A 21,519-nucleotide genomic window follows, 5' to 3' on the forward strand; every position below is an offset into this window, starting at 1 on the left:
ATAGAGCAGCCCAAAATACTCAATGTGAAGGGATAAATTTTCGTTGCGTGCCATTCAAGATAGATCAGCAAGACCTTATAAAATCTTGCTATTAGCGCAGAGTGACGTCGTAAGGTGGATGAACGCTGTCACTCACAATCAGCCCCTTTATCACATTCATGGATGACTTTTCTATGCTCATGTGGGTGTCTTCCATGAGAAAAAGCCAGAAGTATTCTTAATTTAAGAAATTTCCAGAGACAGTGTTGTGGCTGTAAACGCCAGAGACTTTGTAGTGACAGGTGGGGAGAGTATATGTCCCATGCCCTTAAAGGATTTTGTAAGAGTAATGGGACACATCATTAGTACACGGTACGCTACCTTAGCAAAATGAAGTTGAAGAAAACTAAAATAGAAACTAATAGATAGGACCAAGTGCATATTGAAGCACAAGAAAATGTCGAACATTTTTCGGGGGAAACTGTAGTTACAGCAGCATATGTCGAAGCTTCACAAAAGTATTTGTGACTCCAGACCCCTTTTGAAGCATGGCACGGTTACAAGCCAAAGGGTGTCCATTCAAAGTTTTTTGGGTTGGTTGGTTATGCTTTGGTCCTCCACAGTTAAGAACAAGCTAGATGATAAGAGAGTCACATGCATTTTCCTGGGATATAGCACTGAGAGTAGAAGGTGAGGGATGTTGCAAGTTGGGATAGGATGGCTCCGGGGGGGCGGGGTGAAGCTCATTGCTCGTTTTTTAGTGAATATGGGCGAGAGAGGATGATGGCAGTGAAGGAACATGTGGTGAGCTATCTCTAGGAAAGGAAAGGAAAGATTGCAAGCATAATGAAATGAACTCAAATGGAAGAACCAAAATACTCACATGTAGATAGCTTGATGTTGACTGATATGAAAAGACTCAAGACTAGTACAAGACTATATAGTGTTAGCCTCTAGACTCTAGAAAGTCACAATGCATATGGGATAATCTCCCATATGACACGTGGCACTGTCTAGGACTCAGTAGACTATAAAATAAGTCCTAGGGACCTAGAACACACAAATACACTAACTTTGACTTCATATTTCAACGTCCCGCCATGAAGGTAAGGTGAGGGACTGGGCTGTTTCCAGACATTGGCGGAGCTTCCTGCTTCAGCATTGAGCGGCTTGTTTTCTTTCCACGCAGGTTGAAGCTTGGGGCTTTCTTTAACCAGGGGTTTTTTGGGATTCTAGAGGTGAGTTGCGAGTTCTTGGTGGGTATTTTCAGCAGAGGTAGCTCCTCCCCTTTGGACAGCGCAAGCTGAGACAATGGAGGACACTAATGCCACTCCCGTCGCCGAACCTGAGGAGATCGAAGTCACAGTTTCTTTTCCTCCTGACATTGTGCAGATGATTGAGGTAGTAGAGACTTCACGATGCAGCTCGATTGGACGACTTTCGTCACTTGGTTGACAGTCTTCAGATCTCTTGGTCCGGGGTTTTCCATGGCTCTCTTTCTTTGGTCAGACTTGACAGGTTTTATATTGGCCAATGGGGCCAGGCCAGAGGAGGACAGATTGGGATCCGCCCGGGTTATGTTTTATCTGACCATGCTCCAGTCCTATTACAGATTCTTCCTACCTCTCGATTGGAGAGCACAGGGGCAGTGAGAGTTCCGGACTTTGTTTTTTAGCATGGGGAGGAGACAGAGGCTTTGTATGGATTCCCAGAGGCACCTCCACGAGATATCTAGGCTTCCAGGTTGGCATTGAGGTGTCCCCGACGCAACAGTTTGCCCCAGTTCTTGAGAGTATCCAGAGAAAGCTAGCCTACTGGAGTACGGCTAGACTCTCTTTGGCCGGAAGAGCGTTGATACTCAACCAGGTTCTACTAGCGACTATGTGGTACGTTGCGTCATGTTGGTGCTTTCATGCTGACTCGATCCGTCAGGTGAGGAGATTGCTCCGGAACTTTCTGTAAAGTGGTGGTGACGGTTCTGAGGACACTAGGGCTAGGGTTTCATGGGATACTATCACTTTACCCTCCTCGCAGGGAGGACTTGGGGTTCTTGATCCTAAGATGCAGAGCAGAGCCCTTTTAGTCAAACTTCTTGTTAGAGGTTTGACTCCAGGAGATCAGCCGTGGAAGCAGTTCTTACTGCATGGGATTCACCAATGCACCCCTAGAGCGGTAGGCCAGTGGGCAGGTAGAGTCCGTTGGATCTTCCTGACGGACCAGCATTCTCAGCCTTCCTCACCACTTGTGAAAAGGCTTATTCAGATATGGGATCATTTTCGATAGCACCTCATCAGAGCAGGTCCCTCTGGAGGAAATTGCTCGACAGCCACTTTATCTTAACCCCCTCGTTCGGTATCAGGGATCTTCCCCTGGTACAGAACTTAGGACTCCCTTGGCCAGATGGCATGCTCAGGGGGTTGTGACAATCGGAGATTGGTTCAGGGGAGGTGTGGAGATGTCAGAGGACGAGATCAGAGAGAGACATGGGCCACTTGGACAGATTGCTGCCACCAGATTACTGATCATGAGAGCTATTCCTCAGGGGTGGAGGGATATGCTTACAGATCCATCCTATGTTCATCCCATCTCTACTTGGTCAGGTTGTTTTAGTGAGGCTGGGCTATGCATTGGAGTTTGTTTAGGACCGGCACCGTTTACTTAATTTTGAGTCGGACTCCTCTCACAGATTGTATCCCACTCCGCCCCTGGATTGACAAGAGCTCCTTTGGCAGAGGGTTAGGGTCATTGGTTGCCTGGGTAAGGAATGGGCCACAGATCCTTCCAAGTTGACCATTGCAGAGGATCCTAGATGGAGACTTTGGATTTTTCAGGGTCGACCTCTCGCGGAGCTCGATTGGGACCCAGGTGAGTGGACGTGGCCTACTCCGGCTGTCCTCTTCCCTTTTTTCAGTACTCGACGAGGGCAGGTTATAGGCTTCAGCAGAGAGACTCTCATCACCTACCATCTGCCTCACAGCATTGGCACGCACATGGACTTACTGCAGAGCTCTTGTTGAGCTACTAGACTCACTTTTGGGGCATCAGTAGAGCCAGGAAAGTCTCCTATTTTCTTTGGCTCACTATACATAGGGGTATACCTGTGGGTACTTGGCTTCAGCAGATGGGTAGACCCTCCTTGTGTATGCATTGTCAGCTTGCAGAGGAATCTAGTAAGCATTGTTTAGGGAGCTGCCCCAGCTCTAGAGTGGTATGGACAGGTATATTCAGGTTGTTCTCATATGTTACATCCGAGTCCTTTCTGATGACATGGGGTGCTGCCCTTTGGGGGAGAGGATCTGGAGCCTTTGCTCTCTTTGAGTCAGAGCCAGGAGACCACGGTTTCTTCATGCAGCGTTGCCAGAGAAGCGTTGCCAGAGACGTGGTCCCACAGATGTCAGCATCATGGAGCCGCAGGATTTACTTTTGGTACCTGTACCTGCTCAGGATTCCATGCCTACTTCACCTGCAGGGTCAGCCTGGGAGGTGATTTCCAGCATTACTCTATGGCGGATATGGTGTTCGCGATGTTCTTTTGTGCTTGGGGGCCATTTATGCACGGAGGCTGACACTCTCGCTTCCATTTGGGCGGAGATTATCTTCACTCTCAGGAGTCAGTGGGAGCGGTGTACAGGCACCTCTTTGGCAGCTCGTGGGAGACTTCTATCCTTCATGAGGACATGGGACTGCTCATTATTTTTTCATTTGACCCCTTTTGGGATGTCGTGGCATTTTAGACTACCACCATGGCTTTTTTCCCACATTGTTGAGGCTAGGGATAGAGTACTTTCTCTCCCACCTGTTGTAGGATTCGTTTTGAATGGAATATATCTCTTTTCTGTTAACAAGACTATATAGTGTGAGTCTCTAGACTCTAGAAAGTCACATTGCATATGGGATAATCTCTTATATGACAAGTGGCATTGTTTAGGACTCACTAGACTATAAAATAAGTCCTAGGGACCTAGGACACGCAAATACACTCACTTTGACTTCATAATCCAACATCCCCCCATGAAGGAAAGGTGAGGGATTACTGGAATGAAGCCAAGAACATAACATGACAATTTCCTAAAGGGCAGTAGACCATAACTTGCATTGCATATTCATTATTCACAGCTGCAATGGGACCATTGTAACCGGCCTTCAGTTTCCTAAAGGGCAGTAGACCATAACTTGCATTGCATATTCATTATTCACAGCCACATTGCATCATTTCAACCACTTAACTTCAACAATACCACTTAGAAACAATTTGAGAAATAATTGGATGGAGGCTAGAGTGCCCCTGCTCAATGAAACCAAGTACAAGACACCGCACTGGCCCCAAACACTTGGCGCCCCTTTCGGTATTTATTTATTTATTTAGGAATGAAATTGGTACATGCAACAAGGGCTCACCCTTGTGCTCTACCCCACGGGCTATTCCACTGTCCAAGCCAAACCTTGGCTATGACCTGCATTCCATCCTAGTGCACACACTGGTACCCAATTGCCAAGGCAAGGCTAAGGCACTCACCATTGTGCATAACGAACTGTAAAGGTGACTAAGCATTCCACAAAGATTGTAACCAACTGTTAATGACAAGGCATCCATACACTTTCCAACATGCTCAAGCAGCCTCAAGGCATCCAAATGCAACCCACTGCCCCTTTGGCACTCTCCCAGGCACACCCTTTGTAACTCAGTGTCTGCTTGAGGCTGTAATGTCCAGAGGAAGCTCCAAACAACAAATGGAGCAACAACAAGCTTCCAAAAATCACCAAATGCAATCACATGAAAGGGATGGCGACAAGAGAACTCAAACCAGCTTCAAACAACTTCAATCCAGCTCCAAAACACCTCTAGAAGCAACACATCCACTGTTGAGGCTAGCAGGAGGAACTATGTGGAGAAGGTGAGGAAACAACATGTGTAAGAATGGAGGACAAGGGATGGGATTTTAGACTAATGCGATACTAGTGAAAGAAAACGGAATGCCAATGTTTTTAAAAAGTGCTACTGGTTTGCAATGTATGATCAATGATACTTGCACATGGAGCTAATTGAGTGATTACTGGAAGATATCAGAAGTGGCAGCTCCTTTCAGTGTGCTTATTGCAGATGCAGTGAGGAGAGTATATTTGCAATGGCAGAGGGGCATGAAGCAGGGAGCGAGGCGCCTTAAGGAGAGATCCTGCGGAGCAGAGGAGGCTTATTATTTTATTCAATAGATGGAATAACATTCTCAACGTTTTAACTGTTTCCAAGCTCAACATTCACTCTGCAATACCTGGTTTGAGAATGTATACTCTCCAAGGTCTATATTCACTCCCTGACCAATACCTTGTTTGACCAATAGTCGTACAATCTTTGTAAGATTGTATGTCCTCAGTCCTTGGTAGCCATTGTTCTTTTCTGTTCTTTTTTCTTCTTGTCCCTCATGACATTTTTCATCATGTCCCTTTCTCAACAATTCTGGCTTGTATTATGCCAGATGTGGAAGGGTAAATTTTTCCTCATATTTCATTGAAAGCATAGTTAGGGGAAACGGAAACGGGGAAATGGGGAACAAACAGAAACGGAAACGTTTCGGGATTTTTGGGAGGGCTGAAACGGGGAAATGCCATGTCAGCAAGGGAGGGGAGTAGATGATGATGGAGGGCTGAAGCAGGCTGCAGGAGAGAAAGGAGAGGAAAGGAGTGAATGGGGCTGAAGGAGGGCTGGAAAACCTTGAGGATGGAGAGAGTATGAGGCTGAAGGAGTGGAAGGAGGCCAAAATCGAAAGCAAAAAGACAAAAAACGGGGCTGGCGGCGGATTTCGCGTGATTTTGGAGACCTAGCAGCCTGTGTTGTCTGAAACAGCACGTTTCAGGGTTCTGAAACGCGTTTCAGACTGGCTGAAACGTTTCAGCCAGCCGTTTCAAGGTCCTGAAACGTTTCAGACCTTGAAACGCGTTTCAGGAAACGGGGCTTCTCTGAAACAGCGTTTCAGGCCTGGCTGGGCTCTGAAACGCGTTTCAGTGTAACTGTGATTGAAAGAGGACATTCTCTTATGCAAGGGCAAAGAGGGAGAAACGTTGTAAGCAAATGGGAATGCCTAAGGTTTTAAAGATCCATAAAATTCAAGAATCTCGATCGGCTTTGAGTGATGAATCAAAACAACTGCTAGGACTTGTGAGAAGATGTGAGAACAAAGCTCTCAGGTCTCTTGTGATTATGTCTGGTCTACCTGCCTTGTGTATCTTGATGGTGTAAATATTTGTCAATATTGTAGTGATACCATCCTAAATGACATGGTGGCTACTGAATTTTCCTCTGGTGAGAAGAAACGATTGCTTGCTCTCAAACGTAATAAAAGCTGTGTCTGGTCCACTTGGACTGTAGCTCAATGGTTTACCGTGGAGGAGCCATGTTACCTAAATGCCATTGTTAGCTGTTAATTTCGTCTCTTGTCTCCCCCTCCCCCCCTCCAGCCTCTCAGAAAGCTGGATTGGTACTTCCTTGACTGTTGTCCTTTATAGTATATTTGTCATATAGATAATTTGTTCTAATGATCGCCTACTGCTGTGCTAAAGGAGATGACTCTCTCTAGAGAGATGTTTTGCTGCTGTTGTAGGCAAGTAAGTTTCTGTTTGCAAGTAAGTTCCTTTTTCTGCTAAATTGGATGTGCATTAGGGAACAATCTCAGTGCTTTCCTTGTCCACTGTAGAAAATGAAGGATTAATCAAGATGCATGTGTGTCTCTTGTTTTTGTGAACATGTATATTATTTAAATGATATTAATGCTCTTTGGGTAATGTGTTTAGTTATGTTGTGTGGTCTCCAGCAGAGAGCAGAAGGCTCAATATTGATATGACGAATGAAAGAGAAGATGATGCAAAGATGAGGTGGTATTTCCCAACTTTTTTGATGAAGGTATATGCAAGCCTTATCTGAATCTCCATATAAATATTTCTATTTTCAAATTGAAAATTTCTCAGCAAAGGAATGGGTTTCAAGCAAAGTGCAATGCATGGGTCTTACCTGGGCAAGGTTATGCTGTTTGGTTTGATAGGTTGAGTGGCTTCTAGGATTAAGTGCTTTTTTCTTTGACACACAACCATATTTTGTTTTATGTAAAGGCGAGTGGTGCACAATGCTACAATTTTCTCCAACAGCTTGTGTTGATAATGCAGGAAGATATGTTCTTTAGATATTTTCAGGATAGTGAAGATGTTAGGAATGTAGTTTTGCATCTTTGTAAGAGTGGTACATAAGTTTAAGGGGTTCATTTATTTTTAATGTTTACAGAATTCATTCATTCTGTAAATTCTTTCCTGCATGAGAGAGAGAGAGAGAGATTTTCTTCCTGTTTGTTGGTCGATCTTGTTTCTTGATTTGCTTGTTTATTTTTGCTTAGTCTCCTTCTTCCTTTCTTCTTTAATTCTTGTTTTCTTTCTCTTTTGTTTATTTGACGTATTATAGTAAGCATTGGGTTTGCCCAAGAGACTCCGCTGGTCTTTAGAAACCTAGTATAGCTGCTTATGCTTGGGCACTGATGATGACATAAGTGTTGCTTTGCTTTCTAAGTATGTCTTCGTTTTGTTCTTCAAAAAAATTTGTTACCTCTTTTCTCTTCTCTTTTGTTTTATCTTTTATTTTCTGTGTAGATTTTTGGACATTAGAACAACAAAAATTTCTAAATTTGTACAATTGGATATATTGGAAATGCTATTGATGCTCTTGTTTCTTTGGCATGTGATTTAGTTGGGTCTAGCTTGGTAAATCAAAACAAAAAAGTTAGAAGAAACATATATAGAGAAAGGTTTAACTTTTTAGCTAGGTCAAACATGAATAATCTTCATGATTTTGGGGAAGGTAACATTAATTGGTCTAACTTCAAGGCTTTATTCGTTAGCACTCATTATACAAATAATAACATAAGAATTCTTAATAAACTAAGAAGTCTTAGAAACAAGCATCTTACTACTTCTGTTCCTATTAGTCCTATTCATGCCATACAAGTAATTTATGTTGTCTACAACATACATAGTAGTAATATGCTTTATGTAGGACAAACCTATCGGACTGCTTTTTTTCATTTTCAAGAACATTTTCGGGAAGCAAGAAAACTTAATAAGAAGAATTCCTTGATTGAGAATTTAAAACCCTTATGTGCAGCAATGGCAAAATCTGGTTTCGAATCTTTTTGTTGCTTTCCTATTGAGCATATAGAGGGCCATTTTGATAATGCCAAGGATTTTTACAAGGCTGCTCGACCTCATGAATTGTTTGAATGAGAACTTTACACATTTTCTTCCCAAGAGGTTTATTTTGGAAGGAAAATCAACTCATTTTAAGAATAAAAGAACCTCTAAAAAGCAGCCTATGATGTGGAGAAGTCAAATCAAGCCCTTTAACATTCCTCTTTTCCAACATAGTTTTGTACCTACCCTTGTATGGAAACTCAAAGTTATGTTATGGGATTGTCATAGCTCTTCTACAATCTCACATGTTGATCGTGATTTGCCTCCCTCACTTACTCTTCCTTCTCTTCCCTTTCTTTCAGCTCCTTCAACTTCCTCAGTTCCAAGAGTTTTTGCTTCTCGAGACTATAAAAGAAGAATCCTTTACCTAGATAGACTAATGTCCCTCGGTTTTTTTTCATCAAAAGTTTTTGAAAAATATAATGTCAAAGTTCTTTTCAAACTTCAATACACCTCGGAAAACTTCTCCTTTGAGGATTTGAATCTAAATAAGCTCAAGTATATACAACTTAAAAATTCATTGGATTGCTTCTTAAAATTAAAAGCTTCCTTTCAAAGCAAAGAACTCTATCTAATAAGGAACTCTTGATTTCTATTTTTTACTTCTCATTATGTGAGAAGAATTTGGAAGCATCTAGTAGTAGCTTGGAAGTATGTAAAAACTTTAGGACAAAAGGCTCTCAACTATGGAGAGATAGGTAAACGGCTTTCAAAGCATTCAAAATCTTTTAACCTTAGAGAACCTTGTTGTAAAAGTAAGAGATTCCAAAGCTTTATTGATGGTGATTCAGGATATGTAGTTACAATTGATACTTCAATTTTGCTTTCTAGTAACTTAAGAGATCTTTTCATGAAAGGCATAAAATTTTGATTGTACTCTTTTAAAGAGTCTTGCCTTTTAAAAGCTATTGATAAGGGAATCTCAAAGTTAACTTTGCAAATAGAAGAAAGTTTAGGAGTTTAAAATATCTTATCAAAATGGAAAGGGAGGATTTTAAAGAAATTTGCTTTAAAACTAGAAGAAGTCCCTTCAGTTAATTGATCAAAGCAAAGTAACCATCTTTCTAAAGAAAACGAAACTCTTCTTCAAAAATTCCATAGGAATTTTGTCATTTCTTGTAGGACTGTTGCAGCTAGAGACACTGAAGCAATCGCTATGTCGTTATGTGTTGACCACATGTCAACCATACGTTGTTAGGCGTTGACATATGTCGACCATGTGATGACACATGTCAACCACATGTTCACCTAGGAGTACCATACCCAAGGCGATCTCATCTCAAGCAACGCAGATGGAGCAATCAGGGGCATTGCAGTTGCACATGGAGCAGTCAGGGGCATTGAAAGCGGTTGCACATGGCAAAGACATGTTCAGTGGTTCAGTGGTCCAGCTCACTACATAAGGCCACTGTGACAGATGCACATGTAGTATTTACACCACACTTACTAGAAGAGACTGGCGAGTCAGGAAGTCGCCCAAGCCATTAAGAGAGACAGTAGCGCAACGGCTAAGGAGCTAGAAGGATCACCAATAAGGAGAAAGGGAGGAGATTCTTTGTGAGGGGAGGGACCCTCTAAGGCATAGTGTCGAGGATGAAGGAAGGGGAGGATAGGGGGATGGAGGAGCATTCAGCATTGAGTAGTCAGCATTCGGCATTGGAGAGAGGGAGAGAGGGGAGAGTGTGAGGAGAGATAGAGGCTGGAGCTACGAGCTCGCCGAGAGGAGAGTGTGTAGAGAAGATAGAGGCTTGAGCTATGAGCTCGCCTATTGTAGCTTTGTGTCCACTATGGGGATAGACTCGTGTATTCTAGCAGATATGGCCACCTCTTGTGACTTGTGACTTGTGGCTGCTGTCCATTCCAGTGATTTATGTACTTCGGCCAACCTGGTCACTGTATCCCTAGTATATGGGGATTGTTCATGACTTTCCAGTACATGACGACAGTCTCTCCTTGCGTTCATTTTGTGGACTTCTCATCCCGATGTGACCGTTACCTAGCATAGTGCACTCATACGGCGCAATTCAATGCATTACAACCTACGACACTCGGACATCATCGCACAGTTGCACTCCGCACGATCCACTGCATTAGAGTTTACAACACCTATGCTTCTCACACCAATGGCCACACTAATGGCCTTTGGCCTATGGTAACACCTCCTGAAGGGATAGGAACCCCCCTCCTCAGACAAGGACAAATGTTCCAATAACTTTGTTTTTATTTGCAAAAAGTTTTACTTATAATATCTTCTGAGAGAAGTGAACTTGTCTGCTCAAGGTTTGTTTGCAATTTTAGTATCCCTTTTCTTTGTGCTGCTTGTAACTTTCACAAAACTAAAAAAAGCCAAGATTTATTGCAGCTGCTTGTGAGAATACTTTGGCAGATGTTTCTAAATGGCTAAGCTACTGCTCCAAAGCCATGTTGCCTAGTGTCCTTGAATTGTGGAGGGACTTATTAAAGGAGGCAGATGTCCCCTTGCATTCAAGCTGAATTCTAAATGACTCTGTAGGAGTGATTCCTATTTTCAGGAAAAAGAGTCTCCTATTCTCCTTCAAACCTATGATTTACTATGCTTTGTACATAGATCAAGCTGGAAGATCTGAATTTTAGAATCAAAAAGCTAGTGCCTGAAGTTTTTAAGCTGAGATTTGACAAAGATAGATGCAAAGCGCTAAAAGTTGAGAAAACAGCTTTATGTTTTGACTTTTTGTGGCTAAAACCTATGATTTACTATGCTTTATACATAGATCAAGCTGGAAGATCTGAATTTTAGAATAAAAAAGCTAGTGCCTGAAGTTTTTAAGTTGAGATTTGACAAAGATAGATGCAAAGCGCTAAAAGTTGAGAAAACAGCTTTATGTTTTGACTTTTTGTGGCTAGATAATAAAGATCATGACATCGATTCTAAAAAGAAGTGATGCACAAAAAAGTGTCAAAGATGTTTGCTCTTGGATCTATTTTCTTTTAGATAATCTTTAAATCACAATAGGTGATTCTTTGTTTCAACAAATTAGAGGAACCCTATGGGCACTAATTGTGCTGTCTTTTAAGAAAACTTTTATCTTTTCACTTATGAATTTGAGTTTATGCAACGTCTTATTTCTATCAACACATATCATTTTACATAAGCTTAGCCAAGTTAGGCGTTTTATAGATTATTTATTTGAACTAGATGTTCCTGAGTTTCAAGACTTTATGTACAAAGATGCTTGTGCTTTTGGAGAAGGAATCTATCCTCCTGACTCTTGTGAACTGATTTGCACTTCAAGAGGGGATTCTTGTGTTTTCTTAGATATTATAATTTTTGAATCTTTCGTAGGATTAGAGGTTGATATCGAAGGAATATGGTGGAAAGAGGGAGAGAGAGAGGGTAGGCTAGGAAGAGAGGAAGTGATACTCAAAAGGAGACATAATGAAATGGAAATGAAATTACTAGAGCAATGAACAAAAATGAGAGTACTCACATGTCGACCAAAGAGCTTGTAGCTTGATACTCGATTGATTTGATACTAGACAACAAGTCTTATATAGAGCACACATACACATATGAACACCTATGCATATGGGATAACTCCCAATGTGACACGTGGCATCCATAGGACACACTAGACTAGAACTCATAGTAGAACACACCAAACTGACTCAACTTGGCTTCATATTATAACACCCCCCCATGAAGGCAAGGTGAGAGACTACTGGAATGGAACCAAGGACAGAACATGATAGTGACAGGACTACTAAACTGTGCAATGTTTGAACTAGACATGGCTCTCATGCTAACTCAGAGGCAAGTGAGCATGGCTCAGAGGCTAGTGAGCATAACATAAAAGTACTCATCTAGCATGGCTCAGAGGCTCATCATGCATGGATGCATGAACAACTCAGAGGTCTAGAAGACCAATGCACCAACATGCTGGAACTCATCAAGCCAGGCCTGATAAACAAATAGACCTATCAATGCCAATAAATGGCTCCCATAGTACATCCCCCTCTTGACTCCAGGGACTAACTAGAAACATGGGAGTCACACACCATAAAAGAAATACATCATTTTAGGAGGACAATCCAAGGCAGAGGACCTTTATTGACTCTTCAAACATTCATTTTAGAGGGACTACTCAAGGCAGAGAACCTTTAACTCAAACATAGCAAGGGCAGAGAACCCATGAGCCCGAAGTAGCTACCGCACAAGAGTGTGCACATCCTGATGCAAAGAGGTATGTCAGTGAAGAACCAGGCGAGAATGCCCTCGTATGATGTGTTGATGAAGGCCATAGGAGCAACTACCAAGGGAGATCACGTCATGACTCTCAATGTGACGATCACAGAGTCACCGAGTGCGCAGAAGAGGCTCAAAAAATGAGCGAAAGTGCTCAAGGGAGCTGCTCAGTTGAAGATGCAAATCGTGGGCAGCTCAAATCAGATTCGTGAGCACCAACAAATCCGGGGCACCCGTGAACCGGGACCAAAGTGAGGGCACTCAGCTCAGTGGCCCATGCGCATTTGGAGAGGCAATTAGTCGAAGCAGTCGGAGATGACGAGGTATGAAAAGAGTAATCCTCGCTGTCAAAAGCCTTAAGTCAATGTACTGGAGGATCGGTACAGCCGAAATGACTTGTGGGTAAGCTCGGGAAGCTCAAATCACTGGTGGTCACGGGAGTCCAAATCTGAGCAAAAAATGCCAAAAAGTAGCCTAAAACTGCTCGGAATCACCTTTTGACAAGTTGTATCGACTATTGGCACTGTTGCGCATCCGCTGGCAGAGGTCCGTACGGACAAAAAATTGTTTTTTTTTTCTCGAAATGGTGCGGGACAGGGTCGTTTTTGTTTGGGCAGTGCCAAAATGTCAAAAAACGTCAAAATTGGAGCTCAAAACGTCAAAAAACAGCTGATGGACTGCTCCAAAACAAGTTTCTGGCGGCCAACTGACGAGGAATGTTTGCCAATGCTGAGGGAGAACCATGAACTGATGCGGGAGTGAGCTGAACTCACAAACGACAACTAGGAGTAATCACTAGGACACTAGAGTACTTGATGGCGAGGAACCATGGAGAGGCTAAGGGAAGGGAGGCTCTACCTTAGAGGAGAGGGGAGCTTCCATTTGCGGGCTTCTCTCATCCTCTAGATAGAGCAAGAAGAAGGGGAAGGTAGGAAGGGAGGCTCTGATACCACATGAAGGAACATGGTGGAAAGAGGGAGAGAGAGAGGGTAGGGTAGGGAGAGAGGAAGTGATACTCAAAAAGAGACATAATGAAATGGAAATGAAATGACTAGAGCAATGAACAAAAATGAGAGTACTCACATGTAGACCAAAGAGCTTGTAGCTTGATACTTGATTGATTTGACACTAGACAAGTACAACTCTTATATAGAGCACACATACACCACCAAACTGACTTCATATTCTAACAGATATATATGATAAACGTGAACAACCTGAACATAGTGGTTTACACATTATAAAAATGCCTCACATTTTTGGATATGTGTGATCAAGGGCTTGCTCTGGTAGTAGTCATATGATTGTGTGAGTGTGTGTGTGTAGAGAAGCCCGTTTGGCTCAGCTACCTGCTGCGCCATATCAAAGTACAAAAAACGGTGTTTTGGGGCATTAATTACCTGCCGTACAGCCTGCCATAGCTCCGTACAGTTTTCGTACAGGTGTACGGACCTGTACGGCCTGTCCCGCCCTGCTCAGGCTGCTGCTGCCAGTTGATTTCCTCCTCCTGGGTCACTTTTGTGCAGGGTTTTGCTCACGGCCTGCATCTATACGCTGGTTCTGAGGGCCCTCTCTTCCCCTTTCTCTCCTATTTGGTTTCTGGTTCCTATGTACTCCTTCCATCGCCAGAATCTCCCTTCTTTTTCTGAAATATAGTTCATCTTGGAACTTTTACTGGTTTTTTTCTCTTTTTCTTCTACAGAACTTGTATTTTCTTCTCTCTAAATCCCTAAATCTCTCTTTCCCCTTCTTCTCCTTGCAAATACACTATTTTCTTCTTCTTTGTGGGCTGTTTTTTGGGACTGTTTTTTCTCTATTATCACTTTACAGGTACCCCCTTTTTTGGTTTCCATCTTCTTCATAAGACATGGCTGAATACTCTTATGAAAAAACTTTTCAAAAGGATCGATCGGTTCAATGCAAAAAGCAAAAGCAAGCTGAGGGTCAGCATGCATGATTCGTTTGAAGCACAACTGGTTTATGATGTCATGCATGAAGGATTTGCAGACACAAGGAAAGAGTGGAAAGACTCTGTTCCATCGGTTGGTCTCATGGTTGAAGTGGATGAAATTGTGGATCCAGTTAGAGAATATGCCAAAAATGCAGTCATTTTATTTTTCCCAGGTCGAATGGTATTTGCTGCAGAGGTAGGAAACTGGTTGACCCGCACACTGGCTGGCTCGTTTGTTTGGAAGGTACACTATGCAGCCAGAGGTTTTTTTGAGGTCATTATGGTAGATGAGATTCACAGGCAAATGCTTTTGGAACATTCGCCACTTTTTTTTGGTAGCAAATGGTGCACGTTTTGCCATGGTCTCCCACAAGGGATTTTCAAGGTTTGATCCGACACAGATGTCCGGTCTGGGTTGAAGTTCTAGACTTCTCGCAATGCATGGCTTCACTCTTGCCTAAAATTGCAGCAACTTTAGGCAAAGTGGTTTGCCCACCGCGGCCTAACGGCAACTCTAATCGATTTTGCATTCTTTGGGATACTGATAATCCCACACCAGAGTCTTATTCAGTCACGGTGAATAATGTTGACATGGGAAGTGTATTTTATAAATTGAAATGGGGATTATTTGCAGGGGCTTGCTTTGAATGTAAAAAATTTGGGCACATGGCTTCGTAGTGTCCAATGAGTCAGCATAAAATGCCTCCTGCCACTTTGCCTGTTCAGATGTCCAATAAGGATGCTCTTGCCTCTATTGGGAATAAAATAAAGGTAATAGACAGCTTTTTGTGAATCAGGATAAAGACAAAGCTCCAGTGGTTTCAAATGGGACTGCTTCTTCCCCTTCGCTTCCTACTATTCAAACCTCAGCAAAAGGACCAAAAACTCCAATTGATGGATGGCAAAGTCCAAGAAAAGCTATTTCTGTTCGACGACCTCTACCCCCTCGCACTTGGAATGGTGCATCTTCTAGTGGAAACTCTCCAGAGGTCAATTCAGGAATTGGGATCACATGGGCTGCAGTGGCAGCTAGCAGAACCCTCTTCCCTGAAGAAGAGGTGCTACTTTGCTGTCTACTCCTCAGGCGGATGTTTCTTCTAAGGGAAGAGGCCCTCTGACCCTGAGGTAGAAATGCAGGGTTGACATCCTGAAGGTTGCTGCTGTACATAGCTGTTTCTCTCCTATAAATATCTGTAAATATGACTGCTCATATCAAATGCTTTACACTTGATGTTCAGGGGATGTGTGACAGTAGGAAATGGAAATCTGTGTGGTTGTATATCAATAGATTTCAGCCTGATATAGTGGCATTACAAGAACACAATCAACATGTCTATACAGGAAAGACAGGTCATTACTGCGGCTATGATATCTTCTATGCTAGGGAGCAATCGTTCTCAGGTGTAGTCTTTTGGATTAAGCATGAGCTTCCAGTTATTGCTTTAAATGACAATCAAGGCAGATGGATTATTCTTCAATGCATCATTCAAGGCGAGGTGTTTGAATTTGCTTCTGTCTATGCACCTCAATCTTCTCGGGATAGAAGTGCAATTTGGGATGCCATGCAACGATATCCATGGAGATATCATGCCTTCATATGTGGGGATTTCAATAATGCTCCGCAACAGGGTGAAAATACATCAGGAAATACTCATATGTTAACCCCTGAAAGGTATGCATGGTCTCAATTACTGATACATCTTGATTTGGTTGATCTTTGGAAGGAATTGCAGCCTTTGTCACCAGGATACACTTTCCAACATAATGCCCTTGCTTCTTATCAGGCACGTCTGGATCACTAATATAGTGTAGCTCCGCAACAAAATGATGATTTTACATGCAAAATGTGGATTGACTATGCCTTTGTGCATTCAGATCATGCACCGTTATGGTTGAGGTTATCTTTTTATGATATGCCAGATGATAGACTGCCTCAAAGGCGACTCCTGATTGTCAACAATAGCTATTTGCAGCATGTTGTTTTCAAGGCAATGGTTACTGAAGCATATCAATCTCTGTGTTCTCAGAGCCACTTTGATATTGATAATGCATGGGATTCTTTTGTTTCCAAAATGCAAGTTGTAATTAGAGGTTATGGCAAGTCTTACATGAAGACTCTAAGGGAAACTGTTGCTCAGGCCAAATTGACTTGTCAAGACCTCACTGAACTCAGTCATCTTCGTCCCTTGTCCTTGCATGTGCAAACAACACTATGCCAAGATAAACATTGTCTTCAAATCAATGATCACAAGAAACTGGCTAAATGGGAGACTAGATTAAGACAAAGAGCTTTTACAGATAAAGGCTGCATCAGAAGAGATTAAAAACAAACATTTGCAGGGTGCTACTACCTGATGGTTCATGGACTACATCACGGTCACAGCTTGCTTCTGTTTGTGTACATCATTTCTCTCAGCAGTTTGGTTTTGCAGATCCTCCCTCGTAGTAGGTTTTGTCTGCAAGAAATTTACTTTTGCAGCATGTTTCTCCTATTATTTTCACTACTTAAGCTTTGGAATTGGAGGAACCTTTTACTGAGAGGGAATTGTCAGATGCAATCAAATCCTGTGGTAGATGGAAATCTCCAGGATGGAATGGTCTTACAGTTGAGTTTTTTCTAGCAGGCCTCATGAATGATTTTGATCATTCACCTTGTTTTCTCCCCCTTTCTCTCTCTCTCTTCTTCTTCTTCTTCTTCTCTCTCTCAGCTTCCAGGGTAGGCCTTTTGAATGTATTCACTTGTTCTCCCTCTCTCTCTCTCTCTCTCTCTCTCTCTCTCTCTCTCTCTTCTATACATTGCCATAGGCCATGTATTCACTTGTTCTCCCTCTCTCTCTCTCTCTCTCTCTCTCTCTCTCTCTTTTGAATGTGTCTCATAGGCCATGTATGGCCTTCCATGGACCTTTAATAAAATTTCTTTCTTTCTTCTTTCTTTCTCTCTCTCTCTCTCTCTCTCTCTCTTCTATACATTGCTGCATATGGTGAACTCTGCTTAGCAAAATCAGAAAATGCCTGACACATGGAAGAGAGGTCTTGTTAAACTCCTTCCAAAAAAGCAAATTTGTGAATCTTTGGCTGATTGGAGACCTATCACGCTTATGTCAGTCATTTACAAATTTATTACCAAAATGATTGTTGATCAGCTTAAAGGCTATTTACATGATGGGTTGCATTCTGCGCAATATGGTTTTGTTCCTCGTAGGCATATCACAGATAACATTGCTAATGCTTATGTTGGAATCGAATATTCCAAATATATGCAGTAGGATGTTTTGCTATTGCAAGTTGATATTGCCAAAGCTTTTGATACTGTTAAGTGGGACTTTATTTCATCAACTATGCAGGCCTTGGGATTTGGCACAAAAATGCAGCAAGTTATCAATTGGCTATATCAAGATAGTAAAGCTGCCTGCATACTTTCAGGGGATATTTCTACAACCTGGACTCTTGGTTGTTCTGTTCGGCAAGGATGTCCCCTCAATGCTTTACTATTTGCCATAGCCACTCATCCAATGCTTCAATATATGGACCATCTTTTGGACACTGGCATGTTGCACGGATTGGAAATTCCAGGCAGCCGTAGCATGATCGCTCAAGCATATGCTGATGATTCTTTCTTTACCCCGAAAAAAACTCAGAGCGATCTCTCCATGATTATGCAAGCTCTTTCTAAAAACTTGAGGATTGGACTCTACATTCTTCTTCCTCTTCAGCCCGTCCTTTGAAGCTCTCACATATCACAGTGCCTTCTCTGTATAAAGTGTTGTTACTTCCGCCTTGGATTTTTGACAGAGCAAATTTTGTTTGGCATATGGATCGCCCACTAAAGTGGTGGAGAAAGCGGCTGTGTCTCCTTTGGCATTATAAAGTCCCTCTTCGGCAACAGCTTTTCCTTTGGCGAGTCCTAGTCGGCATTTTCCATCTGGGCAGTTACTCGCGCATAGACATGTTGCTCAGGCTATTTGCCACAGATGTCTACATTCTGCTGAAGGTGTGCTTCACATCTTTTGGCACTGTCCACACACTTGTGATTTCCTTGCTCTCATGCGACAGGGGCTTCGAGCGAGATTTCCTACTGTTACTTTTGGAGGTTCTTCTGATTATTTGGTTTTCATCCAGCTAGACAGGGTTTTGATTTATTTTTTGTTTGGGTGCGCTACGGGGCACTGTGGACTCCATGGATGGATAGAAATCATAGAGTCTTTGGTGATCCTACTTTTCCATCTTTTGTTTTTTTCAAACGATCTCTATGGCAATCGTTTTATGATTGCTTTCAAACTGATTTGATTGATCATGATGTATATATAGCTTATACTGAGATTTTCAGTTGAGTAGTAGTTACTCTGCTTGTGAAGTAACTATTTATGTAATTATTTTACAGCAATAAATATTTCTTCTCATTAAAAAAAAAAGTGTGTGTGTAGAGAAGCACACGTAGTGCTATGGACCATGACACAGGTGGTGATGCAGTACAAGGCCCCCACTTGGGGAGGTGCCTATGATGTAGGAGTTATCTCCTTTGATGTAGGAGAGGTGCCTATGATTTAGGCCACCCTATCTCTCATTCTATAAAAGAGAGCCTTCCCTCTGAAATGCATGGAACACACTCTTTTGTCTCATTTGTGTTCGCACTTCCTCTTGCCAATGATGCATCTTTTCTCTCCTGCTCCCCAACATGTGGTATTAGAGCCTCCTTGACCTCCTTGAGCCTCCTAGATCCTTATAGATGCCACATCATCATCTTCTTTCTCACTCTCCACCTTCTCTCTCATTTGCCTCCTCTCTGCTTGATTTTTGGAGCTAGTTCTGTAGGCCACTCTATGGGCTATCCATAGGTGTCACTCATTCCTTGGTATGTGCCTTGTAGGCCTAGATATTATCAGTTAGGACCTATGGTACACTTAGTACTAGTTCCAGTTGGGACACCTAGTACATGTATGACACCCAGTTAGGGTTTCATCATATTAGGTGTATCTTTTGTATTCTTCATAACTTTAGCAATACAACTTCAGGAGCACGCTTTGCTTCTTGCCTTCGTCTCCTGTTGCTTCTGTTGTCCATTCCACCCAACAGTGGTATCAGAGCAGGTTACCATCACTTCATTGCTTCAGATCTGCCCCTCCCGCGTCCTCTTCTTGCTGGTTATCACTCCCAGGAGGCTTCCCATCGCCATTTTCTGGAGTTTCCAGCCATTGCTCGAAGTTTCGTCGCGGGAAAGTGCTTCAAATCTGATCTCCCATCCTTCTTGCTACTTCTTCAACCTAGGAGGACTCCATTCAAGCTGATTCAGCCTTCATTTGGGCCAAAACCGCCTGTTTTCTGTCAAAACCACCTGCTGCGTCAGAAAACCACTTCTTGCACACAACGGCTTTGACAAAGTGCAAACTTTTTGGCATAGCTGTGTTCTACAAGTCAGGACGCCCCTACTTGGTGCAAAAATCAGGTCAAAATCACTTTTCTGCTGCAAAACCACCTCCGGTTTTGCAAAAACCACTTCTGGTTTTAGGGTTTCGGAGACTGTTTTGGGTCAAATTTGGTACAGATCTGGTCGTCCTTCTCTTCTAGTTCCATCTGCCTTGGTCTTGCTGGATTTTGACATTCGTGGTCAAAACTACGACCATTTTGGTCAAAACTGCCCCGGTTTTGGTCAAAACAGCTTGTTTTTTGAGTGGTTTTGTAGTTACAGCAGTAGTATTTGCTGTTGCAGACATACATCTACTGGTGGAGAGTTGGTCAAAGCTGATTTACTGTGTGTTTGACCAGCGTTGACTTTTAGGGTTGACCGGTCAACTGGTTGACGGAAATTCCTACATTCAATTTCAATTTTGCCTGGTACATTCAAATATTACTGGCAGATTTCAGTTGGTCATACAGTTGGTTTATGCTTTGAAAAGCCTTGAGGCTTACGCATTCAGTCACTGATATTCTCAGTTGAGAGCTAGGCTCCTGCTCTTTGCTTTTGTCATTCTTGTGCATTTGACTGCATAATGGCTAGTGGCAAAGATGATTTCTTTGGGGCCTTCGGTGCTGATGATAAGCTTGATGGGGTTAACTACCCTATGTGGTCATTCATGATGAAGCATGTCTTGGTGTCCAAGAACTTGTGGAATCTAGTGTCTGGCAATGAGCCTAGGCCCGTCAGGCAGGCCACACCTTCTTCCAGTGATGTTACATCCACTGGTACTTCTCGTGATGCCTTTGCTCCTCCTACTCAGGAGATGATACAGTGGGATGGCCGTGATGCTAAAGCACAGGCATTTATTGCTCTATCCATCAAAAGAAGTATTGTTCCTCATATCAGATCATGCACTACTGCTAAGGACTCTTGGGATAAGCTTGCTTCTTTGTATCAGGTACGCAATGAGGCCCGTGTTGCCTATCTTCGCAAGCAGCTGAAGGATACTCGTTTGAATGAGGGTGATAACATGGATGCATATCTTACAGCTATCCAAGATTTAAAGGAGCAATTGGCTAATATTGATGAGGACATCCCTGACTCACAACTTGTATCAGGCACATTGGATGGGTTGCCTGACTCTTACCAAGGTTTTGCCACTACCTTGAGGTTGGTTGCCATGGGCAATGCCAACTACTATTCCTTTGATCAATTGGTTGCACTTTTACTGCAGGAGGAGCAGAGCCGTGTGAATCGGAATGCCAGTATGCACTCAGATCAAGCATTTGCAGCCAATGATCGGAATAAGGGAAGATTTCAAAAATCTGTCCCTAATAATACAGCAAATAATCAGCCTTCTACTTCATCCTCTCAGGGTGATCAGAAGAAGAAAAAGAGGTGCAATTATTGCAGGAAGCCGGGCCATGAAATTGCTGAATGTAGGAAGAGGATTGCTTCTGAAAAGAAGAAGAAAGAAGCTGGACTTTCAGTCACAACTACCTCTGGCACTGATGCAAATACACATGAGCATGCTAATGAGCAAGCTAATTATGCCAGGGATCAGAATTGGGGCTTCATTGTTCAATGCCATTACAATCCTCCAGTGCATGATACAGGTTCACATGCTTGTATGGCAGTTTCAGCCTCTACATGGTTCTTTGACAGTGGTGCTTCTAAGCACATTACCTCCTGTAAAACTTTGTTTACTTCTCTTGCTGATGCCCCAAAGGGGGGTTCCGTGACATG

At 42.7% G+C, this 21,519-nt stretch overlaps 1 protein-coding gene across 1 annotated transcript in view; it reads left to right on the forward strand.

Annotated features, from left to right (window-relative positions):
• Window positions 1-7,215, forward strand: part of LOC147898855 (uncharacterized) — a 54,041-nt gene extending 46,826 nt beyond the window's left edge. The window contains exons 7-8 of the mRNA XM_087379238.1: window positions 6,786-6,874; window positions 7,135-7,215. Coding sequence (XP_087235364.1) covers window positions 6,786-6,874; window positions 7,135-7,215 — 170 coding nt within the window. The remainder of the gene's footprint in view (window positions 1-6,785; window positions 6,875-7,134) is intronic.
• Window positions 7,216-21,519: the final 14,304 nt, after the last annotated feature.

Source organism: Dipteris shenzhenensis, chromosome 9 (assembly GCF_047967505.1).
Source record: "Dipteris shenzhenensis isolate YYH24624 ecotype China chromosome 9, Dip_SZ_1.0, whole genome shotgun sequence".
Taxonomy (NCBI): Eukaryota; Viridiplantae; Streptophyta; class Polypodiopsida; order Gleicheniales; family Dipteridaceae; genus Dipteris; species Dipteris shenzhenensis.